At 38.5% G+C, this 26806-nt stretch overlaps 2 protein-coding genes and 1 long non-coding RNA gene across 3 annotated transcripts; 2 read left to right on the top strand and 1 right to left on the bottom strand.

Annotated features, from left to right (window-relative positions):
• On the top strand, positions 1-3813 carry LOC120728353 (NADPH oxidase organizer 1-like). Its single transcript, XM_040023185.1, is given in 9 exon segments — positions 1-170; positions 274-354; positions 607-679; positions 942-1125; positions 1210-1424; positions 1521-1561; positions 1563-1632; positions 1926-2043; positions 2191-3813. Coding segments are annotated over 9 exon segments (1536 nt in total). The 5' UTR covers positions 1-95; the 3' UTR covers positions 2870-3813.
• A 12779-nt stretch (positions 3814-16592) lies between these two features.
• On the bottom strand, positions 16593-17467 carry LOC120728364. The gene is made up of 2 exons (XR_005694707.1): positions 16822-17467; positions 16593-16627 (listed from the first exon to the last, which is right to left on the bottom strand). It is a non-coding gene; the product is annotated as an uncharacterized LOC120728364 (long non-coding RNA).
• Positions 17468-19305: 1838 nt separating this feature from the next.
• Positions 19306-25199, top strand: LOC120728361 (phospholipase A and acyltransferase 3-like). The gene is made up of 5 exons (XM_040023196.1): positions 19306-19362; positions 21480-21553; positions 21687-21786; positions 22020-22285; positions 24436-25199. The coding sequence occupies exons 2-5, from the start codon at positions 21539-21541 to the stop codon at positions 24547-24549; spliced, it is 495 nt and encodes a 164-aa protein (XP_039879130.1). The 5' UTR covers positions 19306-19362; positions 21480-21538; the 3' UTR covers positions 24550-25199.
• Positions 25200-26806: the final 1607 nt, after the last annotated feature.

Here is a 26806-nt window from a genome sequence, read left to right as displayed (position 1 = left end):
GCAGACAGAATAGCGGAGGGAGGTTTACCGGCATACCTGAGGTCAGAAAAGAAGCAGCTACTCATCCTTTGAGCTGAGACGTGAAGTGCCAAACGATGGCTGACGAACATCGCTTTGTTTTCAGCGCCCGCATCATTGGAGGTGTTCACAGGGACGCACCGAAACTCAAGGTGAGCTAAGACCAGACATTAGCTTTAAAAATACAATAAAATGAATAAACGGGTAAAAATTGACAGTTTGGGCTGATTTTGATTTTTTAATCCCCCTCCACAGATGTTCATGCTGTCTGTGCTCTGGTCTGACCAGAATGAAATTATTATCTACAGATCATTCCAGGATTTCAAGGAATTTCATGTAAGGAACAAAAATATATATATCAGCTCATCTGTTCTTCTTCTTCTTCTTCTTCTTCTTCTTCTTCTTCTTCTTCTTCTTCTTCTTATTATTATTATTATTATTATTATTATTATTATTATTATTATTATTATTATTATTATTATTACATTTATTACTATTGGGACTGATCTTGGCTGCTTTGTATTGGATCTTTTAAAATAATTGAGGCTAAATGTGTATTTAATTAATTTTTTTTTAAATTTTCAACAGAAACAACTAAAAAGGAGATTTCCTAATCTGAACCCTTTCCGGAAAGACGACAGAATGATCCCAAAGTTCACAGGTGAGACTGATTCACCTGCTGTTGTTGATGTGTGTTGAGTTAATCGGATGAAATTCAGAAGCCCTCTTCCAACTAGAGGAAGGTTTGAGTAAAGTTAGTTAAGCATGTCTCCAAACCTGGGTTAATTTAGCAGCTCAGTCTCTCAGAATTTGAGTAAAACACTAGTGGAGCTGTCATTTAGCTCTTTTTTTATTTTAACTTTGCTCCTCTGCAAATCAAGTCTTGATAGGTTTTTTTTGTTTTTGTCTCATCTTCTTTCCAGGGAAGGCCAGGAGGAGCAGCGTGCAAAAGAAAGGCTCCAAGAAGTCAGTCCGACGGATGAAGTTCTTGGAAAGCTACCTCGAAAAACTGCTGAAGTGCGACCAAAGCGTGACCAGGAGCATCGAGGTCACCCGCTTCTTCACCCCCAAAGACCACGACCTGCAGCCAGACTACACCAAGAACAGGTATGCTCCCAGCCCAGTGGGAAACTGTGAGGGGCAGATAAGAGCTTTGACCATTTTTGGTAACATAAATTTTCTTCTATACAGTGTCATGATGCTGCTTTCTGATGATCAGAATGATGAGTCAGGTGGAGGAGGAGGCAGATCTGCCCACCACTTTCACCATGGAGGCAGCATCACTAACCCTTTTGTGACCCAGACATACCACTGCGTGGCTCCCTATGAGACAAAGGACACCAAGAACCGCCCGTTCAAGGTGGCCAAGGACGAGAAGCTGGACGTCCTGATCAAAGACCCTGCAGGTCAGTGCTTTCAAATTTATGCATTTTTATTGAAGAGACTCTTATCTTTCTACTAAACAAGAGAGTCTCATGCTATTTTTTTTAATTCATCTCCAGGCTGGTGGCTTGTGGAGAATGAAGATAAGTGCCTGGCTTGGTTTCCCTGCTCCGTACCTGGAGCTGTCGGAAGGCGACGACGACGACGATGAAGATGAGCTTCAGCTGAGAGGTGTGTACTTGTGTTGCGCTGGAAAGTTTGACTTCAAAGAGTGCACTGGATACACATTTACAACATAAATGAGCACGCCTGTGAGCAGGTTCCACATATGTGCTGATGAAGCTTTGCCTTGTTGTTACAAATAGCCAACACTAGGGAGCTGTCTTCAGTCATTTTCATCAGTGCATGTTTCCTTTTAATAAAAATCTAGATGCTGTTTTTGCATTTTAGGCGACTTATTTGACCACTTTTCAGCTCTGCTTTGTTGCTCAAGCTTTTTTTTTTCTCTTGCCTGTGACTTTTAGGTGCTCTGTACTGTGCTGTGAGAAGTTACACGTCTAAGAAGGTTGATGAGATCTCCGTGCCCATTGGCTCTGTGGTTGAGGTGCTGAGGAAGTCTGACAACGGCTGGTGGCTCATTAGGTATGTCGGTCTTGTCTGTTTGCAAATGATAAACTTATCATCTTCTACTTAGAAAACTAGAAAGTCCAGATTTAATAGTATAGCAGTTTGTAGACAATTTAATTATTTTTAACAGGTTTGAATTACATCATGTTTTGTTCTCTACAGATTCAATGGCAGAGTAGGCTACATCCCAACCATGTACCTGAAGCCATACAACAACCCTAGGGCAGGCCTTTATGGGCTGCACAACAGGCTGCATAGCTCCTCTCTGAATCTGGCAACAGCCAGCAGGGATCGCCAGGCTCCCTACCCTCCCAGTATCCACGAAGAAGATGACCTACACCAGAATTCTGCTGGCCCCTCCAGACAAATGTTTGAGCCTGCGCGTCTCCACAAGGCTCGATCTCTTGATGTCCTCTCCGATCCCTGGCCTCAGGGAGAGGAGGAGAGGGAAGCCCCAGCCTCAAACAGTCACCCGAGCATCATGAGCCAAATCAGCTCTGATTCCATTCTCTCTGAGTTCTCCTCAAGCAGCGACTCGTCCTCCAGTCTGAGGGAGGAGGCGCAGAGCCACGCAGACCACCCTGCAGCCTCGCAACAGCCCGACAGCTCGCGCAGCAGCCCCGATCCCAGCCTCTTAGACGGCGTCAGCTTCAACAGCGGCTCAGAGAGTTCTGGGTCTGTCAAGTCCAAAGGCAGCAGCAACGCCTCAGTCGTCCCCAGGGTACCTCCCCGACCCAAAACAGAGGAGATCCTGACCCGCTGCACCACCATGACGCGCAAGGCAGCCCTGGCCACCAAGGCTCGGCTCCAGATTCAGCCCGAGTCCATTCACAGCCGTTAAGGAAACCACGGCACCAGTTCTATACATTACAAATCCTACAATAAGTTGTATTCTTAATGATACTCACTTGTTTCTGCAAACCTTTTAGACTCATTATGTGTTTATAAGAAGCAAATGTAACTTGTTCAAAGCCACATTTAGATGAGTTTAAGAGGCATTGCTTAACTTTTTGCTTGCTTCCTTCTTATGTGAAAGGCTAAAGGGAAAGCAGCTTGGACAAGGCAGCCGCAGACTAAAATTTCATAAAATGATGTCAAGACAATTCCCATTTTATCAAATGGAGCTTGGCATCTTAATTTTGAACATTTCAGTGTAAGTATGAGACTAATGTAGCTTCAGTGAAGCATTATGAGGAGCAGTAAGTAAGTCTACGTATGTGACCTATAGTCACAATAAAAATAAATAAGAAATAATAATAAAGTTTGTTTTCTAGCTTTGAAGAGTGTTTTGGGGAAATTTCGGTGGCCTTGAAGCGGTTGTAAATGTACAGGGGCTTTATGGCTGTTTTAACATGTAGAAATCAATCAAATCAGCTGTGGGTTCAAAAATATTGTAAAAGATTGTGAATATGGTTAAATAATTATTTCCTCATTATTCACTGGAGTGCTTGTGCTTGACCGGTTTTGAAAAACTAATACATGTGAAGCAGCTGTTGCAAAAAAAAAAAGGAGCAGCAAGGCACGCATCAGTGAACAGACTGAATGCTGACGCAAAGGCCTTTTGAATGACTACACTGAAATGTCATGGGCGTGGTAAACAAGCTGTCGAGGAAACAGGGAGGGGTGGCTTGTGGGTCTCCTGCCATGATGTGTTGTTTTTGTGGGGTTTGTTTTTTTTCATTTTTGTTTGTTTTTAAAGTAGGCTCTTGTATGAATGTGCTGCTGCTTCACTATGTACCTTATATCCTGCATGAAATAGGTCAATAAAATTGAATGTGCACCGATGTCTGTTGGTTTCTCGTGTGTTTGACAAATTTGGGTGTCAAAAGATTCTGAGTGCAAAAAAACAAAAAGGGCAACCATATGGGCTTGTACTTCTCAGATCACAGTCTCTTTTAATGACTGATTAAATATACAGTGCATCATGGGAAGCCCCCAGCTGCCTTGACCTATTGCAGCATATCTAAGGGAGGATTCAGGGTCGCCTGACCCAGTCCTAACTAAAGTTTGAAGCTTAATATTAACTTCTAAGAACCCACGGTGAAATAGGTGCCCCTTTACATATTGAAGAAAGTTCCTGTTAAAGTTTCAACATTGACTTAGTTTCCCTGACAATAAAAATGTCTCTGGGCTCTTATGGGTTATAAGTAGAGAGGGGTGTCCAAACTGGGAGCTGGTTCCCCTGAAGAGGGATCTCACATTCTACTTTTAAATACCAGCAGTCTGAGTAAAGTTCTCTATTGGGGTAATATAGTACTATGAGGTCTTTAAGATGAGCTGGGGCTTTATTATTCAAGACCTTGTATGTGAGGAGAAGGATTTCAAATTCAATTCTGGATTTAACAGGGATTCAATGAAGGAAACTCAAGAGAAATTTGCTCTCTCATTTTATTCTCTGTCACCAGTCCCGCTTCAACATTTTGGATCAGCTGAAAGCTTTTCAGGGAGTTTTAGGACAGCCTGATAATAATGCACTGCAATGGTCCAGCCTAGAAATAATACATTTATAAAGTTGTGTGACGGGGATGCGGTCCCTAGCTCTGATGCAGTGGAAGGGTGGTACAGTAAGCTCACAGGGTGGTGCCGGGAGGTCGGAGGACAGGTGAGAGGGACTGCAACTAATGAACTCTCACCCTTTTTTGTGTGGAAGGAGCTGGAAAGCTGGCTTCCCGTTTGAGCATAAGGTGTCAAAGCAGTGGAAAACACTGTTTTAAAATAAAGGTGCTACGACTGACACTCAAACGCTGTGTGGGTCCTGATCATTTCACAAGTAGTATTTCAGCATCATTCCTAGTTTTAGAAATATTGTGCAAATGGAAAAAAAACAGTCCTGCATATTTGTTTTATATGAAGTGAAGGACATATCCTTGTCTAAAATGACTCAAAGACTCCTCACAGGAGGCAATGGTAATACCATCTAGAGTAAGCATTGGGTTGGATACCATGTTTCTAAGATTTTTAGGACAACGTACAATAACCTCAGTTTGATCCAAATTTAGAATTAGGAAATTAGAGGTCATCCAGGTCTTTATCTCTTTAAAACATTCCTACAGGTCACCTAGATCGGCGTATGTTATGTGGCTTCATTCACAAATAAAGCTTGGTATCATCTGCATAGCAGTGAAATTGTATCCCAGGCCTTCTAATGATACTGTGTAAGGGAAGCATGTATAATGTAAACAGAATTGCTTTGAGCCCTGTGGAACTCCATGTATGATTACAGTAAGAGCAGAAGTCCCTCATATAGTCATCTCCGGCACACAGCTCTGACTATGTACCACATGCTGTTCAAACCAAAATGTGTGAGGGGCAGCCGGAGCTAAAATGCCTCGTTTCAGACAGCAAATGAATGGAGTGGATGCAAGTGGTTGAGAGACATGATGCAATGTCCCAGACACGACAAACTAACATTTTATGGTCTGTGGCTCTTCTGATGGGTCTGAGACGATGTGGGCATTATTAGAGCCAAGCTTCACCTTTCTCACATGGATTGAATCACAGCATTTTATCTAGTATTGTCTCTTTTTTCATAAGATTAACTTTGGATAATTACTCAGTGCATCTGCTTGTTTGATTTATGAGGAACACATTGTTTTCTTTTTCTTTTGTCATCTAGCTATTTTGTCTGTGTAATGTAAGGAATCATGATTCCCTGACCGCAAGATTTTCTGCAGAAAACAGGTACAGAAGAGGTTAAAGGGAAACTAAATAAAAAAAAGATCTAGGCCATCTATAAACTTGCAAGTCAACGATTAAAATCCAATTTAAAGTCAGACGTGTGCAAAAGTTAAAAAAAACAAACAAACCCTCATGCCTTTATATTTTGCTTCAAAAAAGTCAAAAAATTCTTCTATATTTTTTTAAAAGTGCTCTTGAGTAGATGTTCTCCGGGGTTTCTGAAGGTACGCTTGTTTTCAATCCAGTCCTCATAACCAACCATTTTCAGAGGTGTGTTTTTTTGCCTGTTGAACCACTTAACACTGACATTTGAATCATTCAAGCATAAAAAGGGTCTTAACTCAAAAGATGAACCAGGGTTGTGTTCAGTGGCTAATTTAGCTGATGGCCAATTTTAAGCAGCCTTTGATCAAAACATACAATTTGGCCCTATTTCTTAAGCTGAATCTGTAAAAAAAGACCAAATGTAAAACCATTCAACAGACATAAAAATATATTTTGGTGCCAACAAGTTGATTCCCAAAGAGGTATTAGCCAAAGACCTGGCACAACAGAAATGGCAGCTGTAAAAACAAACTAACTAATAAACAAAAAATGATCTACAGCGGACAGAAGAAAAGACCTGACACGAGACCTGATATCTGGCCCTTCAGTTGATCCATCCACTGTTCACTAAAGACTCATCGGGAATGTCTCAGTGGAAGGCTGGCTGTCAGGAAGCCATTCTTAAGGAAGGACAACGATAAGAAAAGGCTGAAGCCTCAGCATTATTAAAGCAATGTGGGATCATTTTAACAGGAACCAAAAGGAACAACCAACATCCAAAGAAGAGCTCTTACAATTACATAACTTTGTTTTCCCCTTAAAATCTGTATTTACAAAAATTGCTTCTCCTATTTGATGTTTTATTAGGAAAATATAAAGAAATGAGGAATAGCTCAAGATTTTTGCAAAGTACTGTATTTATCTAATCGTAATCCAATTAATATTGTTTACTTTTATTCACTCTTTTTTATTAACTTAGTGAAATAGTTCTTCTCACATGACTCTTTATTTAAGAACAAAAGTGAAGCTGCACCTCTCCCCAATATCAGTTGCATTCCCAGACTGCAGCTTTTCCACCTTTGATTCTTGGAAGTATAGTTATACCTATTATTAACAGGAAGTTAATAAATGTGAACAGGTTTCCTTTAAGGAAGAATTCGTTTATGACTCACTCTTTTGACTCCTTTTGTTGACTTTTTTTCTTTTTTCAGTTCCTTCAGGTTTGTAGCCACAGATAAAGTTTTACTTATCAGTCATTTCAAGAACTAGGAAGTATACTCAAATGTGAACCAGATACGTGTTGGGAGTCTTACCCCAGCTAAGACAGACACTCCCATAGGCTAAAGATAATTACCACAATGGGAATCTGATTTTTGTGTAATAGGGTATCTATTGCACCATTTTCAACATAAGTGAGCAATCATAAGAAGAAAACTCAACAAAAACTGCTGTTACTTCCTTAAGGTTCCTGTAAAGACAAAACAAACACACACACACACACACACACACACACACACACACACACACACACACACACACACACACACACACACACTGCCATTTTGGTCATGAAGCTGCCTCAATGACAGAAGCAAACTGAAAATCTTTTCGATAAAAGTGTGTCAGCCACGTGGCACATCTTCCCATCAGCAGCCCACTTCTGGCTAATTATTCACCCCAGGTTTCCTTGCCCATGTCAGTAAACATTTAACCCTTGGTTGATAAGTGACTCTAAGGTAAACACAGCGGGAGGCTCTATTTCCTTTTGAGTGCACTACATGAAAAACAGCATCGACGTTGTGTTTTTATGGCATTCGTTTCATGGGGCAAATATCATGAAGCCGCAGTAAAAGGAAGTCTCAAGAAATAATAATTGTAACCCTTGAGGATTTATTTTGCACTGTTCAGTTTGCACAACAAGTCTCCGTGACCACTTGTGAACGTGATGCATTTTTTGGATGTGGGTGCATTTGCTTAAGAACAGCGTATCATTTATGAAAGCTTGGAAACCCCAGAGCAACGTGTTCGATTTGTAACTGAATAACCTTCCTCTTTGGCGAATGCAACTTAACACGTGAATGCTGCTGGCACTGAATTCACGTGTTTATTTGAGCAGTGACCCGGGGCACGTTTCAGCTGTGATGTTGTGCGAATTATTTCCTCCACACATTTGATAAAAGTATCGATCTCCCAGGTAATTTGGTTTTCCTGCTAACAGGTAATACTCAGATGAAAAGCTTCGATAGTTGGACAAAAGAATGAAGTCTGTATGTGAGCGACAAGCAGGGCATGGCTCAAAAACCAGCATCTGTGATGATGTGTGGCACACGGGGCAACATGTGCTGCCATGCAGATGATTTCATTTTCTAGGAAGGCAACAAAAGAGATCCAGCCACATTCTAAGCATGCACCAGCACGGATCTGTAGTCAGTCTAAACTGGCTTAACTGAAGTCTAAACTGGCTTAACTGGCCCAATTGCAGTCCAGAATTATCAAGCAACTGAAACAAATGATAAGAAGCCTTAAGCTGGTGAGCTTCTCAAATCTATACCCACATTAAAAATGAATGAAAAACATTTCACTTTTTAAGGCTCCAGTAAATGCTCTGAGCACTTTCCAAATGCTTACAGTGTTGATAAAGGTGATGCAAAAAAAAAAAGAATTTCCACATTTTGAAATGCTCGGTACTTTCCACCGTTCCCAGTGGGTCACCACAGCAGACGGATCAGCATTTTGATACAGATTTTACCTTCACAGGTTCCGTTTGTGCTGTCCTCCTGGTCTTAAACTGGGGGATCTTTTTGCACGTAAAGCAATCTTTCCATAATTTGCAGAAATATGAGATAGAAAACAAATCGGTAGAGAAATTTGAAGTGTATTGCATTACACTTATTGAAAACATACTCATGTTTTTCAATTAAATATTATACAACTTTCCGGTAAACGTAAATTCTCCGGGTTTTATTTGTGCTTTCAAAATCATAAATCTTCATTTATATTCATGCTCATTTTCAGTTTGAGCTTTGTTGTGAGAAACACAGTAAAACCCTGCAGACTCCTATAAAATCAAGGTCTCATTTAGTGTCTTTTTATTGTGATTCAAAGTAAATGTATCCAAGTTATCATTTCCCACAAGGATATGCTGCCAGCAACCCTGTAAAATGCGTAAAAGACTGGTACTTGACAACAATGCACCAACTTTACAAATGCACAAAGCATCCCATCAGCTTTGGCAGTGAGACAATGGGTGTGAATATTATGTGTGATTGACAAATAACAAACAACAGCAGTTTCCCAGCTACAGAGCTCCATTTCCTGATCATTACCCTGTAACCTGAAAATATACTGCAGCACGTCCAACATAATCAAGTTTCAGCGTAGAAGACAAAGCCTCACACCGTCTGGCAATGTGATCACTTCAGATTTAATGGCAATGTTGACAGATAGTGTAAAGAAAGCTCGTATGGGGGCGTTACAGATGGAGAACCTCAACTTAGTAGTCATCTGTCGGACCTGTTACACATGTAAAACTTGATCTGTACTCATTACAAATAATACTTCTAGGATCTCTTGCTTTCTCTCTCTCTCTCTCTCTCTCACACACACACACACACACACCTACACAAACACAGTGGTTGTCTGGGTAATGAAGCTGAGGTAGCAGGCACTGCTGTACATCAAGAAAAAAAGAATAAATAAATGTGGACCACTATGACTTGCTGTCTTGATGCAGAGAATCAAAATGCTAACCTTGTATTTACAGGTAGTTTACTCACAGCAGTTTATCTAAGCATCTCTAGCTGACATTCTTGACAAAACAATGGCCGGTATTTAAACTGACACGTGGTATGAGAAACAGAACGGGATTATATAATGAGTCAAAAAGTATGCCACGATGATTATCCGTGTTGAGCTGCTTTAATCAATTCTCAGGACTGTTGTTAAAAGACACACTTCTAGCACTTAATTATGGTAGATTAGTTTTTTCATTGACACTTTGCAAAGTAAATTAAGTCAGTTTGCTGCTTAGAGGATATCAAAAGCTCATGTTGCATATTAAAAATAAAATCCCTTCTTTTTATTATGTCCTCATAACATGCTAGCCTACATTAAATCCTATAATTTCAATGTGCTTTTTGACTCAGAACTACATTTAGTAATAGATTATCTGGTGCACGTACTGCATCTGTGCAGGTTTTCAAATGGATATTTTGATGCATATATAAATGTGATCCAATCCTTGCAGGGATGCTTTCACAGATTTTGTGACTTTTCTGATATGCACAAATCTGACATGCGCATTGGCTTTAATCTGTAGAAATAATATGATGTTTGCAGGGAAGGTAGTGCAGTGTTGTCTCTTTCCTCCAGACACGCAGTGCAAAATTAGACTGGTGGCCAAGGATCAGAGTCTACTGCCTAATCAACCCCTTGCAAGAAAAAATCCTACAACAGACCAGACAGAGGAAACAACTCAAATAAAGAGGAGAACAACAGACACAGACAGAAGGGTGAAGTTTTAATATATTTTCTAATTCTGGTCAAACGTGACCGACGCAACGTTTTCATTTCACAAGCCAGATCCAAACATCTTGGAAAGTGTCTTTGATTTCTGAGCTGTATTGTTGGCTTTTGATGTGCTGACTGTTAAGCGGTAATCATTAACTTCAAGTGTTTCAATCTCTAGTATACGGTACGCCTCGCATGAAACCGCAGAATGGTGCAAATATGTATTTTACAGGTTTTATTTTACAATGAAATTTCACCATGAGCACTCATTAAGTTGATCGGGTTTCCTTCCTTACAGCTACATGGATCTTGTTGTTCTTGGAGTCAACTAAGTGCAGAAAGATTTATATGTTTTTTTCTTTGTTCCCCAGGATGGGAAATAACATTCCTTCTTCTTCCTCATCATAAATCTTGTGTGTGCAAGGTGCAACATAATCTCAGCTACGAGCACCAAGAGAGTCAGGTGTAATTTAAACCTTCTATTATGACGACTAAATTAAAATTTCGATTAGCTTTACTTTAATATTTTTTTTAATAAATACTTGAAGTTTATTAAGAAAATTCATTTTGCTTAGGTGAAAAAATTTGTTCTGACGGCTGAGCATTTCTCACACACACCCCTTTTTATGCCTCATGTATTTGCGTGCCATTATTGTATGTCATACGTTATCTGCCTCCTATAGTTTCTGTCTTGCCACCTTTGTTGTTCGTCCTTCGCCTGCTTGTCTGCTGTGGCAGATGATGTCTCCTCCCTGGACCCGATTCTACCAGGTTAGTTCCTGAGAAAAAGGAGTTCCTACATCCCACTGTTGCCAGGGTTATGTAATCATATTTGTGTTTACACTTGTGTAAGATGCATTAATTCTGACTCAGTCTGTGATAGGTTCAGATGTTGTCATTTGTGTTGCAGTCTGTCTCATCTTCTTGTTAGGTCACTGCAGTGTGTCACTGTTACTTGTCTGGGCATCATAATCAGGGGCATTGTCCTCCTATTGAGCATACGACTCAGCGCCACACCAAACTAGATCATTGTTTGAGGGAATTTTTTAAGGAAATATTTTTACTTACCAGAATAGCAGACTTATGTAACAAATATAGTTAAACTGGTTATGTTGTTTCCTATTTTATGTAAGAGCGATGGGATGCCCAGCCCACATGAAACCGCATGGAAGGAGCGCAACGCATAACTGACAGTAAACAAGTCGATTATAAGTGCTGTAATGAAAAGTATCCTATCAAACCTCATGAATGAAATGAGCCAATTCATCAATAACCATCCAATCATTTTCAACTACTTTCTTTCAGTGTCTCTGATGGAGCAGATGTATGAGTTAGCAGCTAACAGACATGCCTGAGGACTCTCCCTATATCCATGTTAAAAAACTCATACAGAAAGCTGCAAGGACCCTGTACAAACAACAAACAAAACAAACAACAACAGTCGATCATTTATTAGCTCATTTATTAACTCATGTGGTTTGTAATGTTTCTTAAAGGTAATTTCATTCACAAAGATTCTTCCTGCTAGTCGTTCTTCTAATAGTAGCTCTGCAAACTTACTGGTTTGTAGAGCTATGACCGATGGATAGTGTGTGCTGTCAGGATTTGATGGTGACTGGAAAATGAAATGTAATCTGTTTTATTCTGAGAAAACAACAAAAACAAGTTCAAACAGTTTAAAAGGTTAAAAACTATTAAACTCAATAATATTAATAATAATAAAAAGTAATTTCTAATGCGAGTACAGTGCAGTATAATAAAGTACAGTACAGCATATCTGTACAAACATAGACACACTGTGTCACACTCATGTTACACAACTGGCTCGGTTCCAGTTTTTCAAGTTCTTTTAATACAATAATCTCCTGCTAGTATACACAATACATGCATTGTGGTTGTCTCTCTCATCTATAATGGCCACTGAGACATTTTTATACTGTACAGTCAAATAAGTTTCATGTTTTAAAAGAATATGCAAAATTGTTGTCTTTGACTAAGTCTACTTTACTTCAGATGACCATGTTAGGACAGCTTATTCAATATTAACGTATTAATTACTTAGAAAAGCATGTATACATTTCCTGAGTGACAAATACAGAATTAATTACTTCCACCAACATAAACAGTTTAGGTTTAATTGAACTAAAATACATAATTTGTGGTAACTTGTGGTTTTTACAAAAACACTGTGTAAAGAATGAAAACTACATCAGCAAGCAGACTAAGTACGTTTCTACTAAAAGCAAAGAATTTGTAGTCTAAGACTTGCTCATTTATTTGGTTTTGTTTGTTTTTTCTTTTTCTTTGTTTGTTTTTTGGGTGAAAGACTGAAACAGAAACAAAAGTGAAACCAAGAACAGAACTTTGTTTCTCTCTTAGTCAAACTAAAACTTAAAATAGAAATACAAAGAAACAAACAAGGCCATGCTGTTGTTAGATAAATGAAAACAAACTAAAAAACCATGACAATGTGAGCTTCAGCTAAATTATAATCATTTTTATAACACATTATTCAATCAAATGTTTTTAGGGGGGGGTTGCTTTTGTGTTGATACACAATTGTACACCATAAAACAATCTGTAATACTTTTATTTGGCCTGTATTAAGATAACAAAATCAGAGCTTATCTTTTAATTGTGAAATGATGGTAAGAAAGTCTGCCTGGCTTCTGTACTCGCTGCTAAATGATGAACAAATGCTGCCCTCTATCGTCTTCACAGGTGATGCTACGTGGTGCCGATAATCACAGTTTAATATGACAAAAATTCAACCCTGTTCTCTTACAGAGACGATTGCACAACCTATTAATTAAAGTGGATCAAATTCCAACAACCTGCCTCGTGCTTTCAATGAACTGAAACGGGACAACTCTCTTGCACCTTACAGCAGTTTCACACAGAGACCCGGGGTCTGTCTAATGAGCCGTGCTGTGAATAACTCAGAGCCAATAATGTATGTTAGATTGTCAGTGGCTTAGAGTTTGTGACCATAACAGTACAGAAGCAAACTATTTGAGTATAATTCATATGCAAAAAAACACTCAAAGTTCTAACAGTATTATCGATTGCATATGTTTCTTCCAGTTTTTGAACCCAATTAGAAAAAGGAGACTTTGTAAAAATCTCATATTGTTACAGTCCTAATGCCAATATGATTCTTCAAAGCTCCTGCTTTGAAATACTGAAGTTTAAAAATTGATCTGGTGAAAGATAATAATTCACAGTGACACACTGTCAGGATACATCTTTAATATCACTGTAGTCATCTGAATCAACTTTCTCGAATGTGCTGCGAATAAATGCTGCTGCAACCCACTGTGGGAAAGCTGTGTTATTAAAATGAAAACATCTGCGACACGTGGAACACATTCACAGAGGACACAAAGGGAGGACATGCAGAGGCTGTATTAAAGTCAAAAGTCCAAATCTTTAGTGAAAAACAGGCAGCGGTTACAAGACAAGGAGCCCATCAAACAGTCTGCAGGCTCAAGCACACAATGAATTCAAACAGAAGTAAAAACAAAACAAAAAACTGGACACTGAAAAATGTAACAAGGTGATGTGGGAGGGGACAAAGGGAAGCAGCACTGAATTATCATCAATGAAAGAGCAGAGATTGCAAAATAAATCAGGAAAGGACTTCAAACTTACTGAGACTAAGGCCTCTGCTACAAATCTGTCTCATACAAAAACATGTTGTACAGGTACAGTATGGTAAGCGCTCATAGTAATTCATAAGCCGGCTCTACCTGAACCCCTTCAATATTTCTAAGTTTGTGTTTTTTTAATTGAGTGTGGCTGCTAAAGATGAAAACACATACAGAATGTAAACTGAGCTTGGAGACCTTTGTTCCTAACAAATGAGGCCAAAAAAACAAAATCCAAACCACACAAACACGATATTCATCAATAATTAGAAAGCATCTAAACATTCTGGTGGTGGATTTTTACAGTCTTCCGCTCGCTGTCATCTTCATAATCACCGTGATCAATACGTGACTTGGCGAGGTCCTGAGGTAGGCGGGTTGTCTCGGGTGATGTTACCTTCACAGGCAGGAACAGCGTCTGGCACGAGTTGGGGAAACATCCCAGTGCACTGGTGTAGTTTCCTTTCCAGCTGTTTGACATTTGACACTTTAACATTAAAGGGAACAAGAAGAAGCAGAGTTAGGTCAGGTGACCACATGCGCTGTGTCCCAAACGTAGGCTGCATCCTTCTGAGGACCCGGCCTTCGCGGTCTACGTGTGCCGGGTAGTGATGGGATTTCCGACTCTTTTTAAAGAACCGGCTCTTTCGGTTCGACTCACTAAAAAGAGCCGGCTCTTTCGGCTCTGAACCGGCTCTTCAGGTTGTTTTGTTGCTTTAATTAATTTATTATTAACAATAATATAAAATTATGCACAAAAGGAATTACTAACGTAAAAAAAAAAAGTGGTTTTATTTATATATGTTTATATATAAATATATGCGGTGGCCCCTAGAGACAAAACACGTACAAACTCCAAAACACATTTCTAGCATGAACTGAACTTCCAAAACAGAGCTACCTAGATCAGTTAAATTACACAATTGAAAGCATGAAAGCATATGTGTATTGTTTGTGTATTTATACACAAGCACTGTATTCATATATAGTCAAATAATAAAAAAAATTAATTTAAAAAAAAAAGTTCATTTACCTGTTACTACCACACACCAAATCCGGTCGTTGGTACTTGCTGGCTTGTGTAGCCACTAGGTAACAAAAGCTCAACACTGCCCCTAGCATCCTGGAGCACTTCTGTTGTCTTTTGTACGTGTTTTGGAGTTTGTACGTGCTTCAGAGTTCGTACATGATTTGAAGTTTGTATGTGCTTTGTCTGTAGGGGCCACCGTAAATATACTTTTATTTATTCACTCCACATAAAATGTAATAAATAAATCATATAATACAAAAATCAACTATTCACATTTCAACTTTTAACTATTTAAATTTTCAGCTTTTTCCTTTTGCAAATTTAAAGTGAAACAACACAAAACACTGCAAACCACAACACAATTAAATATAAATTAGAATATGAAAACAAAAAGAACATGCATATTCTCTGTCATATGGGCCTGCATGAATAAACTCTCTGAATCCTTTATCATCTGCAACTGAAAATAGTTGTGGATGATTACTATACCTTTCTAATGTGACGTTGTTGTCCCTGGCTCTTTCTCTCTCTCTCCCTCCTGCTCTGTTCCTGTGCTACTGAGTGTAACTACCGCCCCTCCCCCCTCTTCCCAGCGTAAAGCACAAGGCTCCCATGCTGAGTGAAGTGGAAAAAAAGTGCGAGAGAGAGGGTGAGAGAAAGAAAAAAAAACCCACGGCTCGCGATAAGGAGCCGGCTCGCGTCGTTCACGTCGCAAGCTCTAAGAGCCATTTCGTTCGCGACCGACCCATCACTAGTGCCGGGGTTCCTCGAAGACCGAGAAGGCCAGAAGTGCGAGGCTTTTAAGTGGGATGGTCTAGCCTTCAGATTTGCAGATTTGTTGCCCACCGCTGTCTCGGTGGAGTTTAATAAACTCGGCTGTCTGCTCCTTGCTATCTAAAATATAACAGGACACTGGAGTAAATTCTCGACTGTCTCACACTTCTGTTTGTCCGGCTCGAGTGACCATTGAACCCCCCAGCTTGCTATCGAGCGGGTGGGTAACAGACGTCTCCAAAAACGTCGGCGCACATTTGCAAATATGAGATGTCTTAATAAACCAAGCAGATATTTGAAGATTACACACCCACATTCTTGCCTGAAAATATGTTAAAAGTTTATTTTGTGACCCAGAAAGATTGATAAGAGTAATTTTAAAACTTAGTAGCGGCCGCCATTGTTGGCAGCTGAAATTTGGCTGGGCCGCGCTATGAATTCTGGGATATGGTGGGCCACGAAGGACACACAGGAACAGGCTCATGTGTGGTGGTCCCTGAATGCTGCTCTGTTCTTGTCTCTGTCCTTTCTTGAAGTTGGCAGGTTGGACAGTCCAGTAGTAATATCCTGCCCATCTGAGGAGCAGTTTGCAAACACACATGCAGTGCTTTGTTTGTCTTACAGTCAAAGTTGGATGTTGATGTTTGTCCTTTAAAAATGTTCCTGTATTTAAAAGTACTCTAGTGGCTCTCTCTAAGTGTCTCCTTTGAAAGCGGAGACGGGTTTATCCACTGATCCACATCACTTTACCCGGATGTTTTCTTTCAAGCTGGATGATGACTCCTCTCTCCCTCACTCCAGTTCCAGCTTCACAGACCAGTTGCCCTCTGAGGTCACAGTGATCATCGGAGGCAGGAGACTGGAAAATTCAGATCGGTTTCTTCCATCTTTTTTCTCCATGTTTAGAAAAATACTCCTAAAATAACCAAGCAAATAAATATTATTAAAGATTTACACACTTCATTGGACAACAGTGAACACATCTCCCTTTTATTCCATTCCTGCTCAGCACATCAGGCAACAAATGTCCCAGTCAATCACAGTCAAATGTAAAGCACATACTATGTACAACATGTGCCTGTATAAAGAACATTCAATTCTAAAACTCACTTCTTTTTTAGCTGTGGATGGTTTATCTGCTGCCTCTGATGAGAGATCAGTCAGCAAGTCAAGGTGGTGCGGTGGACTCCTGCCGTTTGTGACTCTGGTAGTTCTTCTGAGAAAAACCCACCGTCTCTCCACACCGTCTGTGAGCACAAACTGCTGCTCTGCCAGCATCTAGAAAATCACATATCACACAAAGACAGGTGAAAAATGAATTTTACAAGGGATCAAGATTCCAGCCAAGGACGAGTCCGACAAAGAAGACGTTGAATTTGACTCAAATAAACATCACAATAGTCAGAACAAGCATGGCCGGAGGTACGGTGATGTATTTTTTCTCTCATCTCTCTTCACAAAACCGCTGTGATCCTGACGGGTCCTGTCAGCATTTCATGTTTGTGCACATCCAAACCTGATCCGTACTTCCATGGAAGTACGGATCAGTACGGACAGTGACTAGAGTTCGAGCGGCAGGAACAGTGCTCGTCTCGGTCATCTCCCTCATCTCCTTCATGCACGAGATCACACAAAGAGTTCGGCCTGGTGTTCTATGCTTTGCTAGCTGCAGTAGAATTGTCTCTGATAGCGTCCATTTTTCCCTCGATGGATGATCATTGACAGGATCCGAGACTGCCCATATGGAAAAGATATAAATAAATCTTATAAGGTTTGTATCTGTCTTGTGTGAAACTAACAAACAATTGGACTGCTTATTGTACTGTAGTAGGATTTTTTTAAACATAAGCACAAGTTTTGATTTTATATACTGTTTTGTTTGTTTGTTAATTAGTTTGTTCGTTTGCTTGTTTTAATCAATTTTAAATCATGCTTTTTATTTGTTTTTGTTTCTAATGTCTCTGTAAAGCACTTTGAATCACCTTGTTGTTGAATTGTGCTATACAAATAAACTTGCCTTGCCTTGCCTTGCCTACTACTACTGCACTCAAAATATCAATGCTGTGATGAAATGGTACATTCGATGAAAATGTACTTAAAATGTACATAAAAGAACTTGAAACGGAACAATATCACCTGTGACAGGCAAACATGAATGTAATATAAATATAAAATATTGCTGAAGCTGGAACATCACCAAAATGAAAAAAAAATCATATTTCAATACGTCTTCATTCTGTGAGCAAAAAATATTGTAAAGTAACTGAACGTGTCAAAGAAGTAAAAAGTACAATATTTCCCTGTGATGTTGAACAAGAAAGTGTAATGTCTCCATACCTGTCTACTGTTCTGTATTACCATACAGCCTGTTTGCAAACAGTGTAACAGATGTGTTTTTTAGCTCCAGGACTGACATGTGCCAGCTGTCTTTGTACCTGCACTGGTGTGATGGAGCCTTGGGAATGCACTGTCAATGAATGCTCTGTGACAGACATGGAAACATGCCCCACCTATTTGTGTCCCAAGCAGGACACCTACTAGGTATGAAGTGGATACAAGTTTGAAGACAAACGGAGATATTACACATATTTATTACTGGCTTTCATCAGAAAATGACTGTAAAACTCATCATGTGAAGCATGATCAAAGTTCATCTTTTCTGCTCCTGATAACACTTGCAGATAACGCTCTTCTTGATTTGTTTGACGCTCTCTGGTTTTCTGAGGATGACGCTCTGTAGACCTCTCAAACCCTCCTCACTTAGGCCACATGACCAACCTTAACAGTTGAACATCAAATCATTCAGTCTGCTTTACTGGCTTTAGAAACAGTCAGTGTTGTGTATGCACAACTTAAATACATACTTTGAAATATCTCGCTGGAAAACAGGCAGCACGGCTCTTTCAGGGTATCATCATAAGTTGAAAGAGATTTAAAAACATGAGGACTTACATGTAAGCTTTAAATGAGCAGTCCTTCCCTTTAAATCTAAGCTCTCTTCTTCCTCTCCTGTCCTCTTTCTTATCTTTCTCCATCTGTCAGTGAAGTTAGCTCTTTCTTCTCTCTCCCTCTGAAATAATATGCAGATTTGGTGACTCGCAGTAAAATCTTTTTGAAAATTTTACTGGGAGTCAGAGGCTGATTGCAGGATTTCATGTGTGTGGGAATCTTGGCAGCAGCACTTTACTAGAATCCAGGGTGTGATTTCATTAGAGTAATAAAGGACATGACAAATTCACTGATGACAGTTGAGATACTGAAGAGGTGAAATATGCAGATTTGGTGATAGATCTGATATGGTGCTCAAAGATTCAAAGATTTGTGGTCATGTACCAAAGCACACGATAGAAGAAGCTACAGAATTATATGATTCATATCATGTTCAGATTTTAGGTACTTGCTTTACATTTTTAGCCACTTCATACTGAAAAGTTATTTTGGATAATTTCCATTCAACAAAGAAAAAAGTGGCAAATTGTTTGTATACAATACCAGCAATGCAGTTTGACTGGAAGCTCTTCTGAAAGCTAAAGAAAACCTGCGCCACTTCCTGAAACACATCCTGTTTCCCACCCACCTCCCTTTTTAGCCACTCAAGAATCTTTACTTTCACTTTAGTCATCTGTGTGCGGACAAATCCTACTTCAATAGGTAAGCAAACATATGATCTTAATTCATAAAATATGGTTAATGCAGTCTGTTATTATTGTATAAAGTGAAGTGGAACGACTTTGTGTTTTATTTCAGATAATCAGCATTTAACTTAAATGGATGATTTTATGCCTTTAGTGTTTAAACCAGGAACATTAGTCACATATACAAACTTTCTTTCAAGTTATAACAAAGTTAAAGAGTAGTTGTTATACAATTTATTATATAATTTTGCATACTTTTATATATATTGCATAAGAACAAATATTTCCATCAGATTTTAGAAAGAAAGAATAAAGAGATGATAAGAAGTAAACACTTGTAAAAACTAATTTGATATAAAAACTAATACAATAGCATTTTCAAGTATATAACAATATTAAGTAACCATAATTTTATTACAATACCTCAAAATCACCAGATTATGTTAAAGTGGCCCAGTGTATCAGTGGACGGTGCAGTGCAGTGTGTTAGTGGGTGTTTGGCGTCCTGACAGTCCAGACTTTGAAAACACAACAACTATATAAAACTGTTAACATTAGATTTGTCTCTGTTGGGCAGATGTGTTGAGTTACTGTTTGAGTTATTGAAGATTTCCTTTGTATGACCCTGTAGCAGCCGAGCTGAATCTTTGTTAGAGGAGGTGTTTGTGGTGTTTGCAGGTTTTGTTTTAGTTTTTATAAAAAGCACAACAAGTTTAACAATTAGAGATGTTAGTAAGTATAGCACATCAGAGTTAAACAGATAATTGTATGTCTAAAACACACTGTGTATGTTGCTGTAGTTACAGCCCAACACACTCAGTAACAAATCAGTCGTCATAGTGATCTTTACACTACAGGCTTCTGCAGACAGTTAAAGAAAACCACACCTATTTACTGTAAATGACTAAACTATACATTCACTTTGTGATGCAGTAATAACTGTAAGGTAGCAACTTGTTATGCAGCTTTGTCTCAGAACTTTTTATAGATTTTATTGATGTATTATAAAGAATGCGCTTGCATTGTCAGACAAACATGTTCTGACACAGAAACTAAAATGATGCTAACAAAGTTATGAGATCTGCAGGTGAGTTACACCAGTTGCTGACCGCAAGAACTTCCTCTTCATAGCGCTTCAGCTCATGCAAATATCTGCTGCCAGTGGGAACCTTCAATAAAGATTTACATTTGTTGGAGCCATTTAGTCTCTCAGCATTAATCCAAGACAGGATTTTACTTCAGTCATCAGGATGCGATAAATTCATAGATGAGGTAGAGTTAGGAATGTCGTCCAGTTTATAGACATGAAGCACAGCGAAAAGATTCATGTTCAGTATATTTCAGTACATTTTACCTACTTCATACTAAAACATTATTTAGATAATAGTACAGTTTGTCATATGTGTAGCGTGCCAGCAATGCAGTTCTGCAAGCTAAAGAAAACCTGTTCCACTTCTGTGGACTTGTTTTTGTGAATAGTTTTGAAGTATTTGCGTGTCAAACATTTTTTGCAGCTCATGATTCTTCAGGTTCATTTTAGTCATCTATGGCTCCAGTTCATGACCTCAATAGGTTCATAACTTTTTAATATATTGGAGAATAATAACCCATTAAAGAATCTGTGTAACCTAAACTGTGATGAAAGTCAGAATGAAGACTCGTTCCATGATGCCATGATGGAGTGTGTAGATTGTGAAAACTTTCATGAAAGTTACCTGTTTTAGAAAAACTCCTGTTTATGATGCAGCATATTTCAACAGCATGTGAATGATTTATAAATGACAAACTAAATATAACTTTTAAGAAAGGAAAGCTTTACAGAGCTTATGTATTACGATGGATGGACCTTAACACTGAACTGAGTTGTTGTTGAAGATGTAATCTACACCTTAGCACAACATGCTTAATTATTACAAAGAATAATATAAATTTAATGGAATGGTTTTTATATAGTGCTTTTGTACTCTGAGCACTCAAAGCATATGTATATTATTTTCTAAATTATGTGTGAATACCACATGGTGAAGAAAAATATAATGACATTATAGAGGGAATCATTATTGCATTTGGCTTGAGATGATAAAGAGTTATAAATTTATATTTGCTTTACATTTTTGTGTATTTGTTTTGCAGGTTCTGAGAGTCATCAGGAAAATTAAATCTGTCTGTTGTCCAAGGAGAAAAGCACCGTTATGCCGCCAGTACAGGTTCGGAAATTTCACTAAATATGTCGTTTCTGTTTAATCTAGATTATGTCGAAGAGTCTCATCAAATCAAATGTGCTGCAATAGTTACCAAAAAACTATTGATGTCAAAGTTTTTCTTTCTTGTGATGATAAGAAACCACAGCCCGGGGACCTGATTGAGATCTCTCGTGGCCTGTATGCGCACTGGGCTGTGTATGTTGGTGATGGCTTTGTTGTTCACTTTGGAGTGCCAGGTAAGTCTTTCACACAGCTGACTCACCTTACTCCTCCATATTCTTACTCTGAGTGGAAGAAAATGTAATTTATCTGACAGCCCGTATTTGACATGCAGTTTTCAGACAGTAGCTTCTTGTTTAGTACAAACTAGTTAAATTACCGTACTAAAGAGAAAAATCTGATGGGATTAGTATATAAACTGTCTGCAAATGATCCAGTTTTTTCCTCTTTGATATTTTTGACCTTAAAGCTGCAGACCTTAGTCCAGGCTCTATGGCAGTGTCTTCCCAAACTGTGGAGGGCTGTGTGATGAAGGAGAAGCTGGAGTCTGTAGCTGGAAATGACAAGTGCCAAGTCAAGAACAGTTTGGATGGGAAGTATAAACCCCGTCTAGCTAAGGAGATTGTGAAGGATGCCCTTGCATCGGTTGGCAAAGTGCGGAAGTACAACCTCAAAGAGAGTAACTGTGAACACTTTGCCAATGAGATGCGTTACGGTGTAGCCGTGTCTCAGCAGGTGGGTTGAACTGCCTCTGTCCTTTTTACAGGTCTGATAGAGCACAAGCACAAAATGACAATACTATGATTTCAGATGTAGGTCTGCAATGCCACCCACAAAGGTCAGCACAAACTCAGCAACTCAGTTTGAATTTTACTGGTGTGAATCAGGGTTGCATATTTATAGTTTGGGGGCACATTTCAAAGGAAGAACACAACCAGTTTACTGAACAGCTACATGCTGTTGTAAATCAAGTGTTACTGTTAAAAAAAACACAAAAAGAAATTAAACACACAAACAAACAAACAAAAAACCTTTTGCTTTCTTAATACTGTGGCAGCACAAAGTGGTGGTAATGATAAGTAAAAGACCAAATAACCAATGATGTTGCACGCACACACTGAAAATGGCAGTGCAGCGAGTGGAGGCTCAAAAGCTCTTTAATTAAAGGGAAAAGCCGACAACGCCACCCTGGGAATTTCACCCAGACAATATTTAGTTTGAAACTATGCTAATTATCAAGAAGACACTTTGGTCTATTAGGCATGAGACAGAGATGAGGTTCAAGATAAAACAAACAATTTATTGACAGCTATTAACAAATGTCTCATAAAAGAGCCGATGAATCAGTCGTTCATGTACTGTAAAATTCAGACCTGTTGTTTACCAGTAGATGAAATGGATGCCAGATGAGGACAGGTCCAGAAAATCAGAAACTCATACATGCAACGCTCACACTATGGTGCAGCTCAAACCAGGGGCGCATAAATATTCACTGCACACAGAAGCTCCCACCACCCAGTCACCTCCACTTTAGGCGATCTGCTTATGAATAAATGAAACACAAGTTCTTAACATATCCAAAACAAAACCCAGACCCACCGCTGTGGTTAACCCTGCTGCAGAAACACACTGGTGATCTGCAGCTAGACAATGGGCCTCCTCCCAGTGGTGTAACATAAAAATTAGGATCTACAAATCAAACATTCAAAAACCAAATGTACAAACAAAATAAATTAAATTGTCAGTTTAGAGCAGATAACTTCATAGTACTATTACGAATTGTTAAACATACAATTGTTATAAATAAGATAAGATAAGATAAGATAAGATAAAACTTTATTAATCCCTCGGGTGGGTTCCTCTGGGAATTGAATGCATTAAAATGCACATTAACAGTCTTTCATATATTGCACAGACGGCTCAAATGCTATTCTAAAAACCAGAGCGTTGCAGGCAAAGCAAACAAGAGGGCCAAATAAGGCAACAAGGCAAAGCTTAAAAACTTCAACAAAAAAAACCCCAAAAGTGGATGCAAAACGGCAAATCAGCAGCACTTCTGTAAACGTAGCCCAGAGAAGCAGGAGCAGCCCCACTATAAAGCTATCAGCCACCCACTCAGGCCCAGACTTCCTGTAATGCATCATAAAAGTAGCAAAAAGACAATTATGACAGAAGTAATGCTAAGATCGTAACAAATGAAAATTACATACTATTCAAACGGCGTTGCCCAATTGACAAGCAAAGGGGTCAATAGGAGGCTTCTGCAGCTACAACCTATAAACACCTGTTTACTACCAGGTAAAATAATAAGCATACAGCATACAAAATAAAAACATACCAGCAATCGGTAGAAGGCTTCAGAGGAAACAGTCAGTAGGTAATGTCTGCAAAAACAGGAGTAACACAATAGACAAAAGTGGAGCCAATTCAGGCCGAGGCAGCAGCGACATGTACGTGACTCCTACCTGTAACAGCTACGGAAGTCAGTCCGAAGGTTTGGATGTGTACTGCAACAGGTCAGAGATGCTCATATGGCAGCTACTATTTATAGTAGCACCATATAATGTGACTGGCTACTAACAGTGATTAACAAAGCAATATGAATATATAATATTCATTTTGCTACAATAGCAATAATCTCTTCAGAAATTCTTGCTTCTATGCATCTATGATGCAGTTTCTGTCATCATACTGAATGATTCTGGACTGGAGATACAATCCTAATGTTTCCCATGTTTGCTGGGTTATAAATGTAAATTCTTGTGTTAACTTAAGGAGTTCAAAATAGTGTAAAAATGTATTATTCTACAAAATATGAATAGAGTTTAAATGCCTCTGATTATGTTCGTGGGACCCAAACTAAAGCAATTATGTTTCCCTTGCAGGTGCAGAAGGTAGATGAAGCAGCAGCAACAGTACTACTTTTTGGTATTTTTGGGAGTCTGGTTATTGGTGTTAGTGCTTTGGCAGGAGCTGGAGTTAAAGCCAACACAAACTAACTGGAACTTAAAGCAAAAAAAAGTAAAGACTAACTCAGAAAATCATTTTGACTTACTGATCACAAAGAAATCACAAACCTAATCTGATCTTTTTACTCTAATCTGTCCCTGTCCATTTTTAATGCCAAGCAGGCTGATTTCTCAGCTAACTTCCCATCATTTGTTCTAAGTTTTATTTAAAATACATCAGAAATATTTGTTATGGAAATCATGTGGGTGATTCCTTCCTTGTGTCCTCACCTTCAGCTCTGACATTCCATTCTTCTTTTTTGGTTTTAAATACAATGTAAGGCTGCGTGTTTACACTGATCAGCCTCTCTGTAACAACACTGCCTTTTCTAATAATAAATTCATACATTTAAATGTTGCTGTGTGTTCTGAAAAGGCACTACAGTCTGAAAACTAAAAATAGCCTAAATAACACTTAATGTAGTCATCATTACCACACTATTAAATATCTAAGTGCCCAAGTAAAGTCAATCATATAAATGTTAATAAATAAACAACAAGCAAATATTCACCTGCTGTTTCTGCATGAATGTTCCTACTCCCCCCCCAATGCTTACCATGATGCAACTGATATATTTAGTCTTCCTCTGACATCATTATTCCTGAATGATTTAAATAAAGAATAATTTGGGTTGTTTGGATGTCAGTCTGTTTTTTATTCAGACAAACTCCCTTCATTAGCGAACCCTCTGCAAAATTCCTACACTGAAAGAATTTCCCGAGAAGTACAAATGTTTAATTTATCAATAATATTTGAAAAGGGGAAAAGAGTTGCACTATATTTTTCATATTACTGTATCGATACAGTATCACCATGAAAACTGAGAGCACACCTGCAGCTGAACTGCCTGTCCAGCCAAGAACACCTTGGTTTATTTCATTACAACTGAAAGCAAGCTATAATGAGTTCTTTATTTTTGGAAAATGGATTCATTAGAGGTATAAATATTATTTCTTTGTCATTTTTCAATCTGTGGTTTTCTTACTTACATTTTTCATGATTTGGTGTAATAATAAAAACAAAGGTAAAAAAATCAGATGAAACAGACATCCTGACTTCCTTATACAATACTGCAGCTCCTCTCTTGGCACCCTGTTAAATATACTTTCTCATGCAGTGCTGACTACAAACATGGCTGTTTATATGACAGGTCTTCCTAAGAGCTCCCCCTTGTGGAATAATTATACTATTATTATATGTGTGTATACTTATAACCCCACCCCAGCAGAGAAGCCTCCTATTTTGAAGTTTAAACTCAACCTCAACATCAGTGTTTGCTGTCCGATTTTTTTTTAATCTTCTTAAACCCGTATTAGTTTTGTTTTGTTTTTTAATTTAACTTTTCAGGGTTCAATTATTCTTAGATATGATCACACTGGTTTCAGTTGACCAAATTTTACATCTGATATTTTAAGTTATCATTTTTTAAATTCATCAGACAGTGCAGAGATGCAGGGAGAGTAGGGGAACACACACACAGACTGTAAATCATTTAAACCAAAACAGCTTGAGTAGTTACATTTCTATACGGTTGCTATATTTGCTTTCGACATTAACTCCTTGACAGACTGTTTCTGATCATCACATGATTTCATTTGTAAACTGCTGCTAAAAACCTTTCAAAGCAACTCAGATTTTGTTTTTAACAAGTAGCAGTTTAAGACCTCCTGGCCTCACTCTGATTAATAATGATTGTTGATTAATAATAACTACAGTGAACATATAGTGTCTCACCCCACATTGCCTTTACAGCTTTGAAGTGTAATTTCTTCGTATATTCTCCAATTTTTAGCAGTTCTGGGCCAATCTCCTTTTCTATTTCCGATATTTCCTTTAACCATGACCATCGTTCATTCGAAAACTTAGAAATTTTAGTTTCCACACCACTGAAACCATGAGATGATATTATGATGGTGTTACCCGAGTGGGTGAGTGCAGTTACACACCATTTTATGGATAATTCCATGAAAAAAAAAACTCCCAAAAAGAGTTAAAGTGAAGCTAAATGATTTCAGAATGGATTATGTAAAAAAACAGCTTCGTGTGGTTTTAGGTAAATAATAATACAATATTAATTTTATCACTTAGAGATTCTAAGTGATACTGAACTCTTAGTCTTTCCATAAAAAAAAATATAATGAAATCTTCATCACCTGAAAGATTTAAAGAGCTGGAGTGATGTTAAACATCCAGTTTATGGATATGTAGGCCCCAGAACGTATGAGAATGATTTTGACACAGAAAGAC

This window comes from Simochromis diagramma, unplaced genomic scaffold (assembly GCF_900408965.1).
Source record: "Simochromis diagramma unplaced genomic scaffold, fSimDia1.1 OVJJ01000208.1, whole genome shotgun sequence".
Lineage (NCBI taxonomy): Eukaryota > Metazoa > Chordata > Actinopteri > Cichliformes > Cichlidae > Simochromis > Simochromis diagramma.
The sequence above is the reverse complement of the archived record's forward strand: the minus strand, read 5'-3'. Positions and strand labels throughout refer to the sequence as shown.

Bases quoted from the DNA above. Each gene is read 5' to 3' on its own strand.
- LOC120728361 (XM_040023196.1), top strand. The intron at 21,787-22,019 runs GTAAGTCTTTCA...TTGACCTTAAAG, and splicing joins TGTTCACTTTGGAGTGCCAG to CTGCAGACCTTAGTCCAGGC. The intron at 22,286-24,435 runs GTGGGTTGAACT...TTTCCCTTGCAG, and splicing joins GTGTAGCCGTGTCTCAGCAG to GTGCAGAAGGTAGATGAAGC.